General features: G+C 52.7%; 1 protein-coding gene across 1 annotated transcript; it reads right to left on the bottom strand.

Annotated features, from left to right (window-relative positions):
• Positions 1-16,128: 16,128 nt before the first annotated feature.
• POU4F2 (POU class 4 homeobox 2) lies at positions 16,129-18,140 on the bottom strand. The gene is made up of 2 exons (XM_068154100.1): positions 17,640-18,140; positions 16,129-17,167 (listed from the first exon to the last, which is right to left on the bottom strand). Exons 1-2 carry the CDS (start codon positions 17,949-17,951, stop codon positions 16,226-16,228), a joined length of 1,254 nt encoding a protein of 417 aa, XP_068010201.1. The 5' UTR covers positions 17,952-18,140; the 3' UTR covers positions 16,129-16,225.
• Between the last annotated feature and the right edge of the window lie 549 nt (positions 18,141-18,689).

Here is an 18,689-nt window from a genome sequence, read left to right as displayed (position 1 = left end):
TAGGTGGAATAAATAAGATTGATGCTGGGCATTACTAAAGCCACAGTTTAGTTTTCTGCTAGGAAAAAAAATAAGAAGGATGCAACTGGGGAAAAAACAATATACATGTAAAACATGCAAGAAATAGGATAAAGTCTTAAGCTATCACACATGACGCAAGAACTCATCAGCCTTCAGAAGTAGTGCACTTTAGGGTTGCTCAAAGCTTCATCCAAGCCTGGATGTGTTCCTGTGTGACCTGGTATAGGTAATCCTGCTCTGGCAGGGGGGGTGAACTGGATGAGCTTTTGAGGTCCCTTCCAGCCCCTCACAGTCTATGGTTCAACCTGGTCTAGTGGGAAGTGTCCCTGCCCAGAACACAGGGGTTGGAACTAGCTGATCTTTAAGGTCCCTTCCAACTCAAGCCATTCTATGATTCTGTGACTTTGTCCCAAGACTCAGTCAGCTATTTCTGAATGAGGATGCTACAAAGAAGAGAATGAGGATGAAGTTCCCCCAAAAAATGAGATGACACTAAGTGCAAAACAATTCCTTTTGGTTACTGATATTGCAGAGTCCTCGAGGTGGTGCACTGTGTGTCAGCCAGCAGCCAACAATGTCTGTGGGGCTTAAACTAAGCATGGAAGAATTTTGGCAGTGTCAAGGAGACCCTGTTAGTACAGTCTTATCTCACAGTAATATTCCAGACTGGATAAAGGTTATGTAGAACAGAACAGAACGGAACAGAACAGAACAGAATAGAATAGAATAGAATAGAATAGAATAGAATAGAATAGAATAGAATAGAATAGAATAGAATAGAATAGACCAGAGACCAGACCAGGTTGGAAGAGACCTTCAAGATCATCGCGTCCAACCTATCATCCAACACCATCTAATCAACTAACCCATGGCACCAAGCACCCTATCAAGTCTCCTCCTGAACATCTCTAGTGATGGTGACTCCACCACCTCCTTGGGCAGCCCATTCCGATGGGCAATCACTCTCTCTGTCTAAAACTTCCTCCTAGCCTCCAGCCTAAATCCCAAACCATCTCTTGTCATTATCTGCAAAAGGACAAGTAAGTTTGCTACTCTGCTGCAAGATGCCAGTTTTCAGGCATGCAAGAACTGGGTCAGTTTGACAATCTAATAAATAAGGATTTTGGGGTGGGTTTGGTGGCATTTGCCATTGGAGTTTAAGAATTCTGGATATTTTTATTTGACAGGCTGGAAACAAGCATTGTGTGTATAATCTAATCCTTAATATTGGGTTTGCTTTGGTTTCAGATTGCTGGTGCTTCCTCTTCATGTAGATAAATGCCAGCCAGCTTCCTTCATGTGGCTGCTGGGCCATGAGTAAGGAAGGAATCATAGAATCATAGAATGGTTTGGGTTGGAAGGGACCTCCAAAGGTCATCTAGTCCAATTGCATCTGCAGACAGCAGGGGCATCCTCAACTAGATCAGGCTGCCCAGAGCCCTGTCAAGCTTAGCCTGGAGAAGAGGAGGCTCAGGAAAGACCTTATTGCTGTCTACAACTACCTGAAGGGAGGCCGTAGACAGGTGGGGGTGGTCTCTTCTCCCAGGCAACCAGCACCAGAACAAGAGAACACAGTCTCAAGCTGCACCAGGAGAGGTTTAGACTGGATGTTAGGAAGAAATTCTTCATAGAGAGAGTGATTGGCCATTGGAATGTGCTGCCCAGGGAGGTGGTGGAGTCGCCATCATTGGAGGTGTTTAGGAGGAGACTTGATGGGGTGCTTGGTTGCATGGGTTAGTTGATTAGATGGTGTTGGATGATAGGTTGGACCCGATGATCTTGAAGGTCTCTTCCCACCTGGTTTATTCTATTCTAAGTGTCACCTTGAATATCCCCAAGGATGGGACCTCAACCACCTCCATGAATGAATCATAGAATAACAGAATCAATAAGGTTGGGAAAGACCTCAAAGATCGTCAAGTCCAACCTGTCATCCAACACCTCCTGACTACTAAACCATGGCACCAAGTGCCACATCCAAACCCCTCTTGAGCACCTCCAGGGACGGTGACTCCACCACCTCCCTGGGCAGCACATTCCAATGGCTAACAGCTCTCTCTGTGAAGAACTTCCTCCCCTTTTCAGCTGCTCTTTCTGAGAAGGATCACAATGAAATAGTTGAGTCTGGAGTGCTCAGACTTCCATGACCTTTTCCAGCCTTGCTTTCATCCTCTCACAAAGCTTGTGGTGACTCCTGGCTCTTACTGGCAGCCAGATGATTGTTGTCAAACAACCAGACTTAATGCAAGGTGTCCCTGCTCCTGAGCCAGGGGTTGGACTTTAGGACATAGTTTAGTGGGAATGGTGGTGTTGGGTTGATGGTTAGACTTGACAATCTTGGAGATCTTTTCCAACCTTAATGGTTCTATGATTCTATATGATCTTGAAAGGTCCCTTCCAACCCCACTGGTCTGTTATTCCATTACCTGCTGCTAGAAATTCAAACTGCCTTCAATACTCAGCTTTGAGAGGGAAGTGGGTTTGGTTTTTCTTTCCAAACTGTGACTTGTTCATAGCATCTCTGGTTTTGCCACACTTGTGCTTACAAGAAGTAGAATGTATGTGCTGTCTCTGAAGATGAGCAAATAAATGCATTGATGATTCTTTCCATGTGTGAGTCTTCTTTTGACCCAGGTATACATATCACTGAAGGGTGGTGCTGAGCATGAGGGAGCCCAGCAGCTATGGCTGGAAAGCTGAGGAAACCTTAGGAAATAAGCTCCTCCTCCTAAGCATTAATCTCAACAGGTGAGAAAGCCATTTAGTAACCACAGTACCCTGTCCCCATCCCTGCTGAATGAGTAAGTTTGCTTCACTGAGGTGAACAGTGTAGTTACCTCTTTGTTTCATTGCCACATGAAAGACAATGAAGAGCAGCAAGAGCAGCTTTGAAGCCCAGCTAATCTGGGCAGGATCTGAAGGGCTGGCCACAGCCCTACCTGGAGTCTGTGGGAGCTGAGGGTGTGCAGCCCCACAAGGATTGCTCAGTCCTTTGTAGGACTGCAGCAAGGGACAGGGGAAAGTCTCAAGTGGCACCAGTTGTACCCATTCTCCAGTTCAGCTCTGCAGCAGTTTGGGTAGACAGGAAACCAATGGACAGCAGATTTTCAGTAGCATAGGAAATACCCAGGAGCTGCTAACTTGACCATCCTGGGAGGATTATGACAGTATCACAGTACTAGAGGTTGGAAGGGACCTCAAGAGATCAGGAGGTCCAACCCCTGTGCCAAAGCAGGATCACTTAGGGAGTGTCTGTCAGCAGCCTTTGAGATAGCAGAGTTTGCTGCCTCTATCCCCTGGGATTTTGCTCTGTCTTCTTTGCTCTGTAGCCTTCCCTCCTTGCTAACCTCTCTACCTGCTGAGTGAAGGCTGAATACAGATGAGAAGTAAAGATGATGAGCTATTTCTAATGAAACTTAGCTGCAAACAGCTGATCTGTAGAAGTCCTGTTACTCTCTCAAGAAAACCAGAGGTGCTTTAAGCCTAGAGTATCCCTGATCTCTGTACACCACTCTGCTGCTAAATGCCTTCCCAACTCTGCCCTTCAAAAACTCAGACCTGGCTGTGAGGCCCGTTAGGGGATCTGTATATCAGAGCAACCCAATCAGCTGGAACCTGGCAGTGCTTTCACCCAGTACCATCCACAACTGCCTCCCCATTAATTCTCTCAGCCTGGAAGCACCCTGATGTCTCCTTAATAAGGGTTAGCATTATTTATGGCAATTTACAGGTGTGCTGCTAAAAGCTGGAACTGTAAATCACCTCAAATGCTGCTCCATGATGAAGTGCCTCTACATTATTTAACAAAATTGTCCCAACATGACTGAACAATGCAGGATGGGAAAACTTGGCCACAGAAAGGCAGTGTGGAAAAGGCCACAGTAACCACTGCATTTAGTTTAGATTTGGAATTGCAGTCGATATTCCTCTGGCAGCTTTGTGCTCCAGGAGTGTTTTCAGCTTCAGACAAGTGGAGTGCTTCTGACCTGAGGGTGTCATGGGGCAATGGGATGACTAATAAGTGTGACACTGTTCTGCAGCTGGTGTTTGGCATTAAAAGAGGAGGGGGGGGAAGACCAGGCTGCATGTGTGTGTTTTATTTACAGCTTACTGCCTGGAGTGCACGGCAGCAACATTGTTTTACAGTGTGTGAGAGTGATTCTGCCTCGGTAGAAAGAAGATTGAGGTGTGATGAAATGCCAGGCAACAGTGCCTACAGATACCTCAAAATAAAGAACTACACATGTTCTGGAGTGTTGGTCTATTATATTTGACCTTAATCTGAGCACAGTGTTTTCCCAGACCAAGGAACAGCTTCTCGTTCTGAAATGATAGGAAAGGTGGAGCAGCTACTCCTTCCTAGGTAGCCTGGGCTGAACATGAACCTCATTAATTGCTATATTGGTCCTTTCTCTTGTAATTGGAGGGGGGTTTCCTCCTTCAGGGGTGCAGAGTACCATTATTAGAATAAACCTTTATTAGAATAAACCAAACCAGGTTGGAAGAGACCTTCAGCAAGGCCCAAGGACAGATTGTGATGCCTAAAACACACATGTGGTGGAGATCTCACTGAGGGACATCTGGTGCAAAACCTACCAGAGCAGCTCAGTACAGGCAGCTACCTCAGCTGCTGTGCTCACAAACACCCACAGGAGAATTTGGAAGGGGAAGGGAGAGAAGAATGGATCTGAAGCAGTGGAGGGAAGGTTGGTGCCAGTGCATCCTTCCCAGGGATTCAGGGATTGGAGGTGTATGAGTCCAAGCCCTATGAGGAGAGGCTGAAGAAGCTGGGTTTGTTTAGCCTGGAGAAGAGGAGGCTCAGGGGAGACCTTATTGCTGTCTACAACTACCTGAAAGGTGGATGTAGCCAGCAAGGGGTTGGTCTCTTCTCCCAGGCAACCAGCACCAGAACAAGAGGACACAGACTCAAGCCGCACCAGGGCAAGCTTAGGCTGGAGGTGAGGAGAAAGTTCTTCACTGAGAGAGCTGTTAGCCATTGGAATGTGCTGCCCAGGGAGGTGATGGAGTCACCAACCCTGGAGGTGTTCAAGAGGGGATTGGACGTGGCACTTGGTGCCATGGTCTAGGAGGCACGAGGTGCTGGATGACAGGTTGGACTTGATGATCTTTGAGGTCTTTTCCAACCTTGTTGATTCTATGATTCTATGAAGAGCCTCTTCTGATAATGAGAACTCCATAGCCCTGGCAGTCCCTGTCAGTACCTGTGTTGCTTTTTGAGGACCAACTACTTTTCTCTCTATTTTTTTTTCCCTTTTTTTAATTTAGCCCTTTGAATTCTCTCAACTTAAATCTTAACATCAGCCAGAGCTTTCTTAGGGTGAGGTCCAAGACCTTCTACAACTGTCAGTGAAGATGTTTACAATGTCACTACAGAAATGAAGCGTGGAGTCCCCATCCCTGGAGGTGTTCAAGAGGGGACTGGACATGGCACTTGGTGCCATGGTTTAGTCATGAGGTCTGTGGTGACAGGTTGGATTTGATGATCTATGAGGTCTCTTCCAACCTTGGTGATTCTGTGATTCTGTGTGATTCTGTGGTCTGTTCCCATGTGGTGAACAGGGTGGTTTGTGTTCACATGTGTCCACGTGCAGGAGGTCCCACTGAATTAAAGCCGTTCTCAGACAGCACAGCCACATTCACCTGCATCAGAAGGGTGAGAACTATTGCCACAGAATCTCACAGGAGCCTGGTTTTCTCAGGAGGGAAGTTTGTCCCTTTCTGCTTGTGCCTCTGCCTGTGCCTCCCCCAGCCTCAAACTGCTTTTAGAACTGTTTTAAGCCCACTTCAAGCCAAAGGAGCAGATAGGGAGAGGGCTTAGCTGTAAATTCACCCCCACAGATTTTGTGCAGCGAAGCAGCTGACAGAGGGCACAGCCCCCATGTGTGTCCCACACAAAGGAAAAGGCAGCAAATCACACACATGCCAGAGAGCCTGCCCCAGGCAAGAGGTTTTATTAATGCTCCATCCTTAGGAAAAGCGTCAGTCAGAGTTTGGACCTCATTTAACACCAGAGAACCCAACTGAAAGACCCAAATCCAAGGGAAGCTGGCTTTTACCATTCCACTGCCACTCTTTCCTCTGAGGCTGAGTTTTAAAAACAACTGCTGTGCTGCTGCTAGGGAGGTGAACCACTTCTTGCTGTAGCTCGAGGTGAGTAGGTGTTTTGCTGGGCATCTCATATTCCCAGCACCCTGGCAGTAAAATATTTAAGTGTATTATTGGTTCAGCTCTTTTTGGAGGTGCTGTCAGATGGGACAGAGTCTCCTCTGACAGGAGATTTCTTTACAGGTCCTCATTCACCCCAAACCTCTCTGTTTTCCCATGCAGTGAGGTAGGTTAGCAACACATCCCTGCCTCCTTGTACTGGTTTTGCTGGGACGGAATCCCAGGCCAGCCATGGGCTGCAGGTCATTAACAGTTCTGAGTCAGCCAGGACAGCTGGCCTGAGCTGGCTACAGGTGTGTCCCAGACCAGGAGCATCACTCAGTATAAAAGGGAAAATTTGCTGAACATGGGAGAGCTTTCTGCTCAGGTTTCTTCTGATCCCGTTCTTCTGTGTTCTCTCAGGGACTGCTTTCCTGTTTGTTGTGCCTGCTGTATCCTCACTAGGCTGGGTATAAATGTATGTACAAGAAGGATATGGCTGTGCTGGAAAGTGTCCAGAGAAGGGCCACGAGGATAAGCAGAAGGCTGGAGCTCTTCTATGGAGACAGACTGAGGGAGTTGGGGCTGTTCAGTCTGGAGAAGTCTCCAAGGAGACCTTATTGGGGCCTCCCAGTATCTGAAGGGGTCTACAAGAAAGCTGGGGAGGGATGTTTTAGGGTGTCAGGTAATGATAGGGCTAGGGGGAATGGAGCAAAACTAGAAATGGGTAGATTCAGACTGGATGTTAGGAAAAAATTCTTCCCCCTGAGGGTGGTGAGACACTGGCACAGGTTGCCCAGGGAGGTGGTGGAAGCCTCATCCCTGGGTGTTTCTAAGGCCAGGCTGGATGTGGCTGTGAGCAAGCTGATGTAGTGTGAGGTGTCCCTGCCCATGGCAGGGGGGTTAGAACTGGATGACCCTTGAGGTCCCTTCCCACCCTGACAATTCTGTGATTCTGCCATCCTGCAACAAGAATCTTGCAGCACGTGCAGGCTTTGGGAGTGGGGACTGTGTGTTTTCCTTCGCAGAGCGCTGCTGCCTTGGCACTGGGAGCCCTGTAAGTGATGTGTTTTGCAAAATAAATAAATAAATAAATAAAGGAGGGAATGAAAATGTCATCTACATAAATATGCCACGAGAAGTTTAGTCTCTGGATCAAAGTGCTCAAAACGACACAGCTTTGAAACAGAAAGGTAGGAATCAAAATTACACATCCCTGTGTATCAGCTCGGGTGCCAGCTGTTTAGCCGAGGTGTACACGCCGTGGCTGATTAAATGAAAGTGTTTTAACAGCTGTCTGAAACAGCAAAACCTTCTCCCCATCTTCTCCAGGCTGCCTGGTACTTCATCCCCATGGGCTGCCCAGGGGAATAGATGCTAGGTCCAGCTCATGCGTGACTCTGTCGTGGCTCTTCAGCGCACGGAGATGCTCTCGGCGCATCCAAAGGAGCAATAGATCCTTGGCAAGGTTCAGAGCAAGTCCTGGTGCCACTGACTCCCAAACCTCTGTCTGGGCAAGTGCCCATCAGCTGGCTGACTGCAGGCCAGACTATTCAGTGAGATCAATGTGATGCTGGCTAATTCAGGGGGACAAAGCAGCTCAGCAGGTTGAGGAGAGAGGCACTGACTCATGTATCCAAATGAAACGCAGCCCAATGCCCCTAGCAGAGAAGAGGCTTTATGAAGAGGAAAAAAGCTTTAAATGACTGGTGGCTGGTCTCTGGTGGCTGCATCCCTGCCAGTCTGCAGAACCAGCTGGGAACCATTCTCTAGCCCTGGGGCCAAGTGACACTGCATGACTGCTAATTCCCTGCCTCCCCAAAACCATGTGGGCACAACTCCACTGCCTGTCTGGAGCAAGTATCGTCCCCAGCCCATGACCATTGCTTGGGGACACTGGCCAGCACAGTGAGGCAGAGAAACAGGGACTGGACACATCACCCCTCCACTACCCCCAGCCCACTGCTGGCATCCACCTTGAGCCTTCCTATGGATAGAAAATGAGATGATGAGTAGTTTAAATTGCAGTCAGGCAGGAGGGTAGTGGGGAGCAGGCAGCCCCCATGGCTGTCACAGTGGAGCTGCAGTACTTAGCAAGGGAATCTGTCTTGTGGTGATGCCCCTTCTCCATGAGGAAGGAACAGTGGGAAAGGGTTGTAGCCGTCACCTGTATCTATCAGGGCACCAAGCATCTCCATTCACAGCATTTTTAAAGGTGCTGCCTCTTAAGGATGTATTGTTAAAGAACCTGCATGAACCTAAGATGAAGAGGGGTTGGGAAAGAGACTGCAGCTGAGGGTGTAAATCCATTTCAAAAAGTAACACCTGCTTTTTGGGATGTGGGTTGGTTTGGGGTTTTTTGTTGTTGTTTTGGGGTTTTTTTGGTTGGGTTTTTTTTTTGCATAGCATCTGGCAAAATAAGGCAAAAACCAGAGCTGCTGCTTCTTTGTTTAAAAACTGCTACCAAAAAAATGCTATGATAATCATAAGAGGAGGTTTTCCCATGGTTTTCCCTCCCATCTCTCCCAGGCTTACTTGCCCAGCTATGTTTGACATGACACTTTTTAGTGGCTTTGCTAAATGCAGACAAAGCAATCTCCCTGTAAAGCCTCCCTCACAAACAAACAAACAAAACATGGTCTTAATGTTAAGTTTACCCTGCCTGCTTCTATAGCTTTCCCTCCAAAATAATGTGGTGTCACAGGCAGAAGGAAAGTGAGCAGTGGGTAAGAAAGGGCTTTCCACCATGCAGTGAGCCCTCCTCAAATCCAGCAGGCCATGAATGTATGCTCACACATGACCCTCAGTCCCCAAATGCCACATGCAGATGGATAAGAAAGCACACACCAGCCACATGCACAGCAACGTGCTGCCGTGTTCCATCTCCTGTGTGTGTTCCTGGAGGCAATAACTACAGGCACATCTGCAGGTATGATTCAATGCATCACCCACCATCAGGCCTTCTGTGGCCCTTAGTGTCTTGTGCTTTTGCCCACCCAGGGTAATGCTTTCACTTATGGTCCTGAAAGTCTTTTTCTCTTCCTCTGCCCAGAGAGCATCTGGGGCCAGCACAGTGGTGGTGGCTCTAGGAGGGGGCTCGCATTGGTGGTGATGACTCTATGACCTGCAGTCATGTCCAGTTCTTCAGGAGCAGCCTTTCCTGATATGGCAGACAGGGCTGTATGTGCCCTGCCCCTCACACAGATGGGACATCCCCACCACACTTGCTGCGCAGGAGATGGGGAGGACTCAGATGGGCTGCAGCTACTTACACATCCTGTTTCTGGCTGAGATAAATGTTCCCACAGCTGGCAGCATGTCCCCGGGACAGCCCCATGATGTAGATACCCCCTTGCCACAGGCTTTAGAGGCAGCGAGAGCCCTTGATGGTGGTGTCTGTGCAAGGGGGTTGTTGGGTTGCAGCGGGGTTTGAAAGGCTGCACCTGTACTCCACCTCACCGTACAGCCCCCTTGCCCTGGCCCCTGACCCATTTCATGTGCTCTGCGGTGCTTCCCGGTTGCAAAAAGGCCTCTCTCAGAGGTGAGAATTCCTTTCTGCGGGGGAAGGAATTGCCGAAACCCTCCCCACCGCTGCCTAAGTGCTGCCGGAACAGCGGGTGTCTCTCCCGGGGGCGACGGGGGCTGGCACTGCAGGGCTCTGTGCCACTTCCCCGGGGGGGAGGACGCCGGCCCTGCCGCACGGCTGTCACCGCCACCTCCTCGCCGTTATTTACATCCGTCTTTAGCACTCTAATTACCCGCTTTATTGCTTTCGCCTGGGGGAAGCCCGGGGACAGCGGCGCAGGGGAGGACCCTCCCCGCAATACCCCTGCCGCTCTCCGCTCCGCACCGCCGTGGGGAGGGAAGGGGAGGGGGGACACGCAGAGCTCAGCCGGGACTTCCCCCTCCCCGCCGGGTTTCCAGCAGGATTTCGGACCGGGAGGGGCGGAGCAGGTCTCCGGAGGCGGACAGAACCCGTCGCCGTGTAGGGCCGGGGGAGTCCTTCGGCGTGGGCGGGGGGACCGGAGCCACCCGACGGGGCGCTCCCCGCAACCCACCCTCATGGGTCGGCTTCGTCGTGTGGCACCAGCGCAGCGGAGGAACAAACTGACAGACTAGATGGATTTCCATCTGAGCAGCGGAGGTAATTTATTGGCCTTTATGCTCTTCAGTGGAGGGGGAGAGACGGCGGCGTCGCCTCTGCGCATCATGCAGCAGCTTTGCTCTGCTTTAGCCAAAACAAACGTGTTCCCCCCGGCACCCCGCTGCCGGGGGTGCCCCAGCCCGAGCACAGACAACAGCCCCTGGGTGCAGTCCCCGGCCAGGACCCGTCGCCAAGGTAAGGGGCTGGAAGTGTAGGTCCCGCAGCCCTGGGGGGAGCTCCAGCCTCCCACCCCGCTCCTCCAGGTTGTCCGCAGCTCACTCGCTCTTCCAAACTCATCTAAATTACATCAATAACAGAGCGCACTCTTTAATGAGCTCTCAACTTTAAAGACTTGAAAGATATTAACAAGCCGCTTGACAAATGGTGCTTAGAAGCACATTAAAGACGCTGCTAATGGAGCGCATAATGACGGCTAATTTTCGATCAGATATAAATTAGAGCCCCAACAGTTATTTGCCTTAAGGACTTTATGTAAATGATCCTGTTCTGTATAAACGGGGAGGCGAGGAGAGCCCCGCCGCGCTGCTCAGCCACGCCGCAGCCGGACGGGCCGCGGAAACACCGCGGGGAGCTGCGCCTGCCCCAGTCCTCCCCCCCACACCACGCCGCACGCAGTGGTACCAGCCCCACCGGCCCCCAAGCCCCACGCGTGCCCGGCGGCCAAGGAAGATGAGGATGAAGGTCGATCTGGCCCCGGGGCTGGCTGTAGAGGTGCTGGAGCGGTTGTGCCCGCCAGGAAGGACGGTGCCAAGCACCCGCAGGGGATGGGGCCGGTGCAGCCCACCCCGGCTGAGCCGAGGCGGGGACCCAGCTGCGAAGCCGGCCCCTTGCACATATATACACGCTCCGGGTCTGTCCCAGCTGTTGCCCGGCGCTCCTGCCAGCGACCTTCCTTCCTTTGCTGGTCTGGTTTGGGGTTGGGTTAAATTTTGGGTTGAGTTATGGGGTTTCCCCCTCCCCTTGCCTTTAGTTGTTTCGGCAACAAGTGCCAGCTGGGGGCTCAGCCCCGGGGCGGTGAAGGTGTAACCTCTTACCACCACCACAGCACAGCGACTCTTTGCCTGCCCGGGCTGCGGGCTGCTCTTGGCACGAAGGAGCCGTCTGAGCAGGTCAGCATCGCTCCCCCAACCTTCCGCGCCCTCCTCCCTCGCAGGAAGGGTTCTAGCTGGCTGTGGGGACCCGCGGAGTTTTCTAGTGGATTTTACGGGTGTTGGGTTGAGATTCTTTTTCTTTCCTTCCCGCCCCGCTCGTTTGCAAGGTGCCCTTCGCTTTCCAAAACGCACATTTACCTTTGCGGTGTTCCCCTTCTGCGGTGCCAGCTCCTGGCTCTCTTCTCCGGGAGGGCGCGGGGGAGAGGGTGCTCACCTGCCGAAGTAACAACAAGAAGAAAGTGGGGCAGTAATTGGGGCAATAACGGAAGAGAATCACAGGAGAATGTTGACACACACGCACATCGTCCTCCCTCCCTCCCGCCACCGGTCGCGACCACAAGCTCCCCGGGCTGTCCTGGGAGCAAGGGGGACTGCTGAGGGCTGCCACTGCCGCCACCTTCTCTTGAGGGGATTTTGGCAGAAAAGCCGGCGATGCCCCTACCGGTCTTCCCCTTGCAGAGACCCGCAGGGGTGCGGGAGTTGAGCGGGCGCGGAGGGCCCTGCCGCTGCGTGTACTCACCCGGGAGGCCTCGGGGTAGCGCCTCCTGCTCCGAGCTCGCTGCCCCGATCCATCGATTTGTTCCTGGAAAAACGCGGCGCATTCTTATAGCAGCTAGAAGCAATTAATATTGCATTAACCCTATTAAAGGGGGGGAAAAAAAAGAAAAAAGAAAGAAAGAAAAATCCTCACCCCATCAAAGCCATTTATTATTGACGGGGGGGTGGAGGGGGGTGGGTAACCGGGGACCAGGGAGTGTGTATGTCGTGGGGCAAGGCAGGCAAACACGGGCGTGACAGGGTGGCAGGAAGGAAAGGGAGCCGAGGGTGGCTAATATTTAATTTCAGGTCTGTGGTTTTCTAATTCGAGATTAAAAGCAGTCACGTCTTTGAAGCCAGACACTTGGTGTAAATGTACAGTTAAAATATTCTATTCCACAGCCCCCAGACAGAGCTCTGCTACTCCCAGGCTTCATTAAATTTTAATTATCATCCCAGACTGGTGCAAGGGAAGAGGGGGAAGACTGTCCACCTAATTGCAATTGATAAAGGCAAAGAAGCCTACATCTTTTTTCTCTCCGTGCGCGCACAGCAGCAGCAGTTGTTGTTGTTGTTTTAATGCGGACAGAGCCCTGCGAGGGCAGCATGAGCATCAGCACCTATAGATCCGCTGCTTACAAAAGATGCACGTAAAGGAAAGCCGGGAAGTGATGCTATAGATGCGTGGTGGGGCTGGGAGGGGTGGGGGAGAACATTAGCTCTTGGAGAGATCTGGCGAAAGATCAAGGGAAGAGACAAGGATCCTCATTAGGGCTCGTCAGCTTATTGTCTCCCAAAACAAAGCCTCGGACCTTCCCGGCCGGGGCAGCGGTGCAGAGCTCAGTGGAGGGGCTGCCCCGCTGCCCACCCGGGCTCTCTCGGAGCCCAGGAGCCTCTGCTCGAAGTCTTCACTGCGGTTCTTTCGTGCATATTCGTTTGTTGATAATCTGCATGTTTGGGACAGGCAGGTACGGAGAGAAGTCCACTCATTTGCCCCAGGTTTTTAATTTGGGAAACTAGAAAGCAGTCTGTGTCCAGGCAGGAAAAGGTAAAAAAACCACACACACACACACACAAAAAAAAGCCACCACCACTGCGTTTGCTTTCTAAGCAGCTTCCTATTATCACATCGCCACTTAATTTTATTTCCATTCTCTCCAAGTTAAATAGAAAGCCGAGCTCACAGGGGAGCTGCCATGTGCCTACAGACTGGGGATGTCAAGCAGAGAGACTCACTGTGCAAAGTTAATTTCAATTCCCGAGGAGGATTTCACATTCTCGCTCGCTCTGACCCACAGTAATTAGCTGAGATAACTAATGATTACTTACTTATTCCTTGTAATTATCTGGATTTAATAATTCGCTGTGTAATTTATTAATTCGCCCGTAATAGCCTTTAAGTGAATGGCTCATTTAAGAGGGCGAAACAGCAGTTCAGGGGCTGCTCGCCGCCTGCGCCCTACTGACGGTTTTGGGGGGGTGCTCTACTGTTTTCAGAGGTCCGACTGCCCCCTGCTCCCGCCGGACTGGCTCTCCCCAACCTTCTGACCCGCCGCCTTCTTCCCTACCCCGCTCCATGCCTCTTAAAACGACCCCCGCGGCCACGGAGGTTGCGCAACCCGCGGAGAGAAGGGGGTGATCTCGGCGGAGCGAGATCGGTGGCCGGCTGTTGGCCGGTCGGCGGGGCGCGTAGGGGCGCGTAGGGGCGCGCAAGAGTATGGAGGCTTCTCGGAAGGGCAGGATCACCCCTCCCCCAAAAGCCGCCCCGCGCCTGCGATCCAAGCAGCGGCTGGAGGAGGAGACGAGCCGCGCTGCGCACCCAGGGTAACGACAGATACACGGACCAGGAACGGGGAGGTTCCTTCTGGGCTGGCCAGGGGACGAGGCGCTGCCTCCTTACCCCCTCGGCACCCGCGGAGCCACCGCCCCGGGACCCTCGGAGTGCCCGGGCGGCTTTGAAGATGCATCTGGAGCTGGTGGCTGGGCGGAAATATGAATATTTAATAGCTGTTGGTGTGTGATCTCCTCTCCCACCTCTCCCCGCCGTCGGGTTTCCCCGGCTTTTGTGAGAGCCACGCGGGGAAATTACATTTTTCTTATTGCCCCCAACCCCCTTTATTTTTAATTTTTTTTTCCTTTTTACGTGGCACCTTGCTGGGAACGGAGAGGCTAGGGAAGAGGGCACTCGAAGGGGACACCCCCAAACCCACACCTCCCACGCTCAATCACTACCATGTCCACGAGGGTCACCCGTGATAGGGAAGGGGCGCGGAACGGAGCTGTCCGTGGGGCTGTTAGGCCCTGGGGAGCCGCAGTTTCGGTTAGCGGGCTGTGGACCCCTACCACTCCCCCACCCCCCCTCATCGCCTTGCTGCGGGTTCTGAACGGATCTCACGGCCCGGGGCAAGGGACGGGCGGTAGGGAAAAATCAGCAGCAAAGGCGATTTTGCCAAGAAAACCTTAACATTATATATTTTTTCTTTCTTTTTTTTTTCCATTTTTTTTTTAATGAAAGACGATATAACAACATTTAAAAATAACTTAGTACATTGCTAGAATAAATAAACCTCCTATTAACCAGGGGGAAAGAAACAAAACAACAAACCGAACCTAAATAAAACCCAAACCAACGAAATTGGGTCACGTACAGAACTTAAGCCTGGGCTAGAACAGCGATACAGCGGGATCGGTACGAATATATCTATATGTGATATAGATATATCAACGCAAATGAAATATTTACAGTCCGTACAGGTTCCCAACCGAGCACCTTCCTTTTATTGTTGTTGTTCCACCAAAAAAAAAAAAGGTACCGAACCGTTTGTGGAATGTACAAACAGCGCAGCCTCGCTCGCTCCCTTTCCTACACATTGGCATTTGGCATTTCGACAAACAGGCTTCAAACCAAAACATAAATAACAATAATAATTTCTTTTAAAAAGGGGGACTTTCTTTCCCGGAAAAGTATTCCCGTCAAAGGTAATAAATAACCGAGCAAATAAATAAATAAATAAATAATAAGCAATCGGATAGATAGATAAATAACCGAGCCGGTCTGAATACCGTCGCGATACAGCTTTGAAATCGAGAAAAAAACGGATATTGTGCTGGCAAGAAACCCGAAGCGACAACCTCCCCCCGCCCTGCAACACCCTCCCAAACGCTGTCACCTACGCGGCCACGTCCTTTCTCTCTTCGGGAGCAGCGTGTGGTGGGGACAATATGGGAATCCCCATTAAATATGTAACGCGGTAAACAAATACCTCGGACAGTGAATCAGGCTACACAAATCATGTAGGACATCTACTACAGGGTGCCGACGCCGTACGAATCAAAAATACTCGCCAGAGAAAAATACCTTGGGTTCAAGTGACAATTTACAGATGGCCAAAAGGGACGTTCAGAAGAAGAAGAAGAGGGGGAAAAAAAAAAAAACCTCACGTTCATAAATCCTACCAAGACAAAATATTTGATTCTCACTATCCTTTTTTTTTTTTTTGTTCTTTTTCATTTTTTTTTGCTTCACTGTTATCAAGACTTAGATTAAAGAGGTGTAATTAATTAGAATGAGCACAAAATGAAGTTGCTAGAGAGATTAAATTAATAATTTACAAGGGGTTGTTTGGCAGTAATCTAATAATAGCTTTTGAAGACCAGTGAACACAGTGGGATCAGCTCTTTCCCTAAGCGTTAGAACTTCAGAGACAGAAAAAGGATAATAACCACAGTAAAAATATATATATATTTATATATTTATAATACGCAGTGTAAATGCAGAAAAACCTGCCCTCTGTGTCTTTTTTTTCTTAATCATTATCATTATTATTATTATTATTATTATTATTATTATTATTTAAATCAAAATACTTTTTGAGACGTCTCTCGCGGCGCAAAGCCTCAACTCTAGATTCAAGTTTGGGTCCCGAGAACACCACGACCACTGTGCCGGGGACATTTTTGGCCCTTTTGCACCCAGGCCAGATCTGTTAAGAATAAAAACCAGCAGTACTTGCCGGGGCGGGTCTGGGCGGTGGCTCCGCGGGGAAGCTCCCCCCGAAAGTTGAGCGGTTGGGGTGGATGGGGGGCGGTGGTGGGGGTGGTTGGTTGGTTGGTTGTTTTCTCTTTTGTGGCGGTTGTTGTTGTTTGTTTGTTTGTTTGTTAACGATGTCGGTGCTGTTGGGTGTCCTCAGATGCCAGCCGAGTACTTCATGCGCTTCTGCTTCTGGCGCTGGTTGCAGAACCAGACTCGGACCACGTTCTTCTTGAGGTCCAGCTTCTCGGCGATGGCCGCGATCTTCTCGGAGGAGGGCCGGGGCTGGAGGGCGAAGTAGGCCTCCAGCGAGCGCTTCTCGGGAGCGGCGATGGAGGTCCTCTTGCGCTTCTTCTCCGCGCCGCTGAAGAGCTCGGGTTTGGCCAGCTTTTCGCGATGGGACTTCTCGGCCTCCTCTAGCCAGGCCTGCAAGATGGGCTTGAGGGCGATCATGTTGTTGTGGGAAAGGGTGAGGGACTCGAAGCGGCAGATGGTGCTCTGGCTGAGGGACCCCACCCCCGGGATTTTCAGGTTGGCCAGCGCCGAGCCCACGTCTGCCTGGGTCACCCCCAGCTTGATGCGACGCTGCTTGAAGCGCTCGGCGAAGGCCTCCAAGTCGCGGGGATCGGCGTCCACATCGCTCATGCAGCCCATGTGGGCCGGCAGCCCGTGGGCGTGGGCCATGCCCAGCGCCGCCGGGTGCATGGGGTTCATGCCGGCCATGTGCGGAGCGTGGCCCGGCGTGGAGACCACGGCGCCGTCGGGTGCCGCCATAGCCCCCAGCGCCAGCCCCGGCGTCAGGTGCTCCAAGAGTTCCCCCTCCAGCGCCTGGTGGGGCTGATGGTGGTGGTGGTGGTGATGGTGGTGGTGGTGGTGGGTACCCGATAGGGCAGACGGGTGGGAGATGGGCACCGAGGAGGAGGAGGCGGCCGAGGTGCAGGGGATGGTGTTCATGGTGTGGTAGGTGGCGTCCGGCTTGAAGGGGCTGTGGTGCGGCGGGTGGTGGTGGTGGCTCTTGCTCGGGGAGACGATGTCCACCGCTGCCAGGGCTTCGGCGCGGGCCAGCAGGCTCTCGTCCAGACCGCCGAATATATTGCTCTGCAATTGCAAATAGAAGGCACACATAACGCTCAGCAGGGAATTCGCCTCCCCGCGCACTCCGCCGTGCCACTAAAACCTTCCCAGCATGTTAAAAGAGAAATCCTGGAGAAGGAGGAGGAGGTGGGGGGGATATAGTGGTGATGGGGGTGGGGGGGGTGGGAGAAGAGGAGCAGAGGGAGCCAGCGGGGCGAGGGAGCGGGCGCGGCGCGCAGCCGCTCGCACAGCGACGGCGGGCGGACGGACGGACAGACGGACGAGCGGACAGACGGACACACGCACCAGCCGCACGCAGCATCCCAGGTCATAAAAATTAATAGGGGCGGCAAGAGCCGCCGCATGCATAAGTTGGGCGAGCGCCCGGCAGCGCTGGGTGATTTGCTGCGCGGCCATGAAAAAATCATCAGGCAGATCCGGGGGGGTCTCCGAGGGGCTCCCCTTAAAGCGGGGCGGCGGGGCGGCGGGCACCTACCGGAGGGGCGGGCAGGCAGGCCCTCCGCATCGCCTCCGCGCCGCTGCCGCTGCCGCCGGGGCCGGAGCCCGAGCCCGAGCCGGAGCCGCCGCTGCCGGAGCTGGAGCCGGGGCCGGAGCCGGAGCCGCGTCCGGCGGAGCCGCCGGTGCCGGTGCTGCTGGGGGAGCTGGCGGCGGGGGCGGCGGCGGAGGGGCAGGGCGAGGCGGTGTGCAGGGCCGAGTACTTGGTTTCGTGGAGGCTGCCGCCGCCGCCGCCGCCGCTGCCGCCGTGGGGGAGGCCGAAGGGCTGCTTGCTGCTCAGGGACATCATCATGGTGTTCGCCGCCGCCGCGGCCCGGCACAGTGGCAGGTGTCCGCAGGAGGAGGGCAGGGATGCGGGGCCGGGGGCCCGGACCCCCCCGCCCCCCCGGAAAATCCACAGGAGCCCCGGCTTCCCCCGCGCGCCCCCCACCCCTCGAAAAATGAAGAAAATAATTTTTTAAAAAAAGAAAATAAATTTAAAAAAATTAAAAATCCCACTCGCCCCCCAGCCGGCTGCCCGAGCCCCGCTGGGGAGGACGCGGCCGGGAAAGGCGGCTCCGGCGAGCCGGGGATACGCGGGGGATGCGCGGGCTGCCTCCTGCCCGTCCACCGCCGCCTCCGCTCCGGCGCCGAGCCCTCGCCTCTCGCGAAGTGCCCTCCCCGCCGCCGCGCCGGTGGGTTTTACTCTCTCCCCTCTCTCCCCTCCCCTCTCGCCTGTCACTACAGCCCAACTCCTCGGGAAGGGCCCTCCGCGCCTGCCTCCTCGGCCCCGGCCCCCTCCTCCTCCTCCTTCTCCTCCTCCGCCGCCGCTGCCGTCTCCCTGCCCGCCCCCCGCCGCCCCCGCGCCCACGCCCACGCGTGATCCCGCACTCACCGCCGCCTCCCGCATCGGGGAGGGGAAAAAAACCCAAAAAGGTAAAAAAAAAATAAGAGGGGAGGACGGATGCTCCCCCTCGTCCCCCAGCAGCTCCAAATCCACCCTTCATTTAAAAATAAATAAATAAATAAAGAGGAGAAAACAAAAAAGAGA

Source organism: Melanerpes formicivorus, unplaced genomic scaffold (genome assembly GCF_026170545.1).
Source record: "Melanerpes formicivorus ecotype bairdi unplaced genomic scaffold, bMelFor1.0.p_v2 SCAF_27, whole genome shotgun sequence".
Taxonomy (NCBI): domain Eukaryota; kingdom Metazoa; phylum Chordata; class Aves; order Piciformes; family Picidae; genus Melanerpes; species Melanerpes formicivorus.
This window is presented reverse-complemented; position numbering and strand designations above follow the sequence as displayed.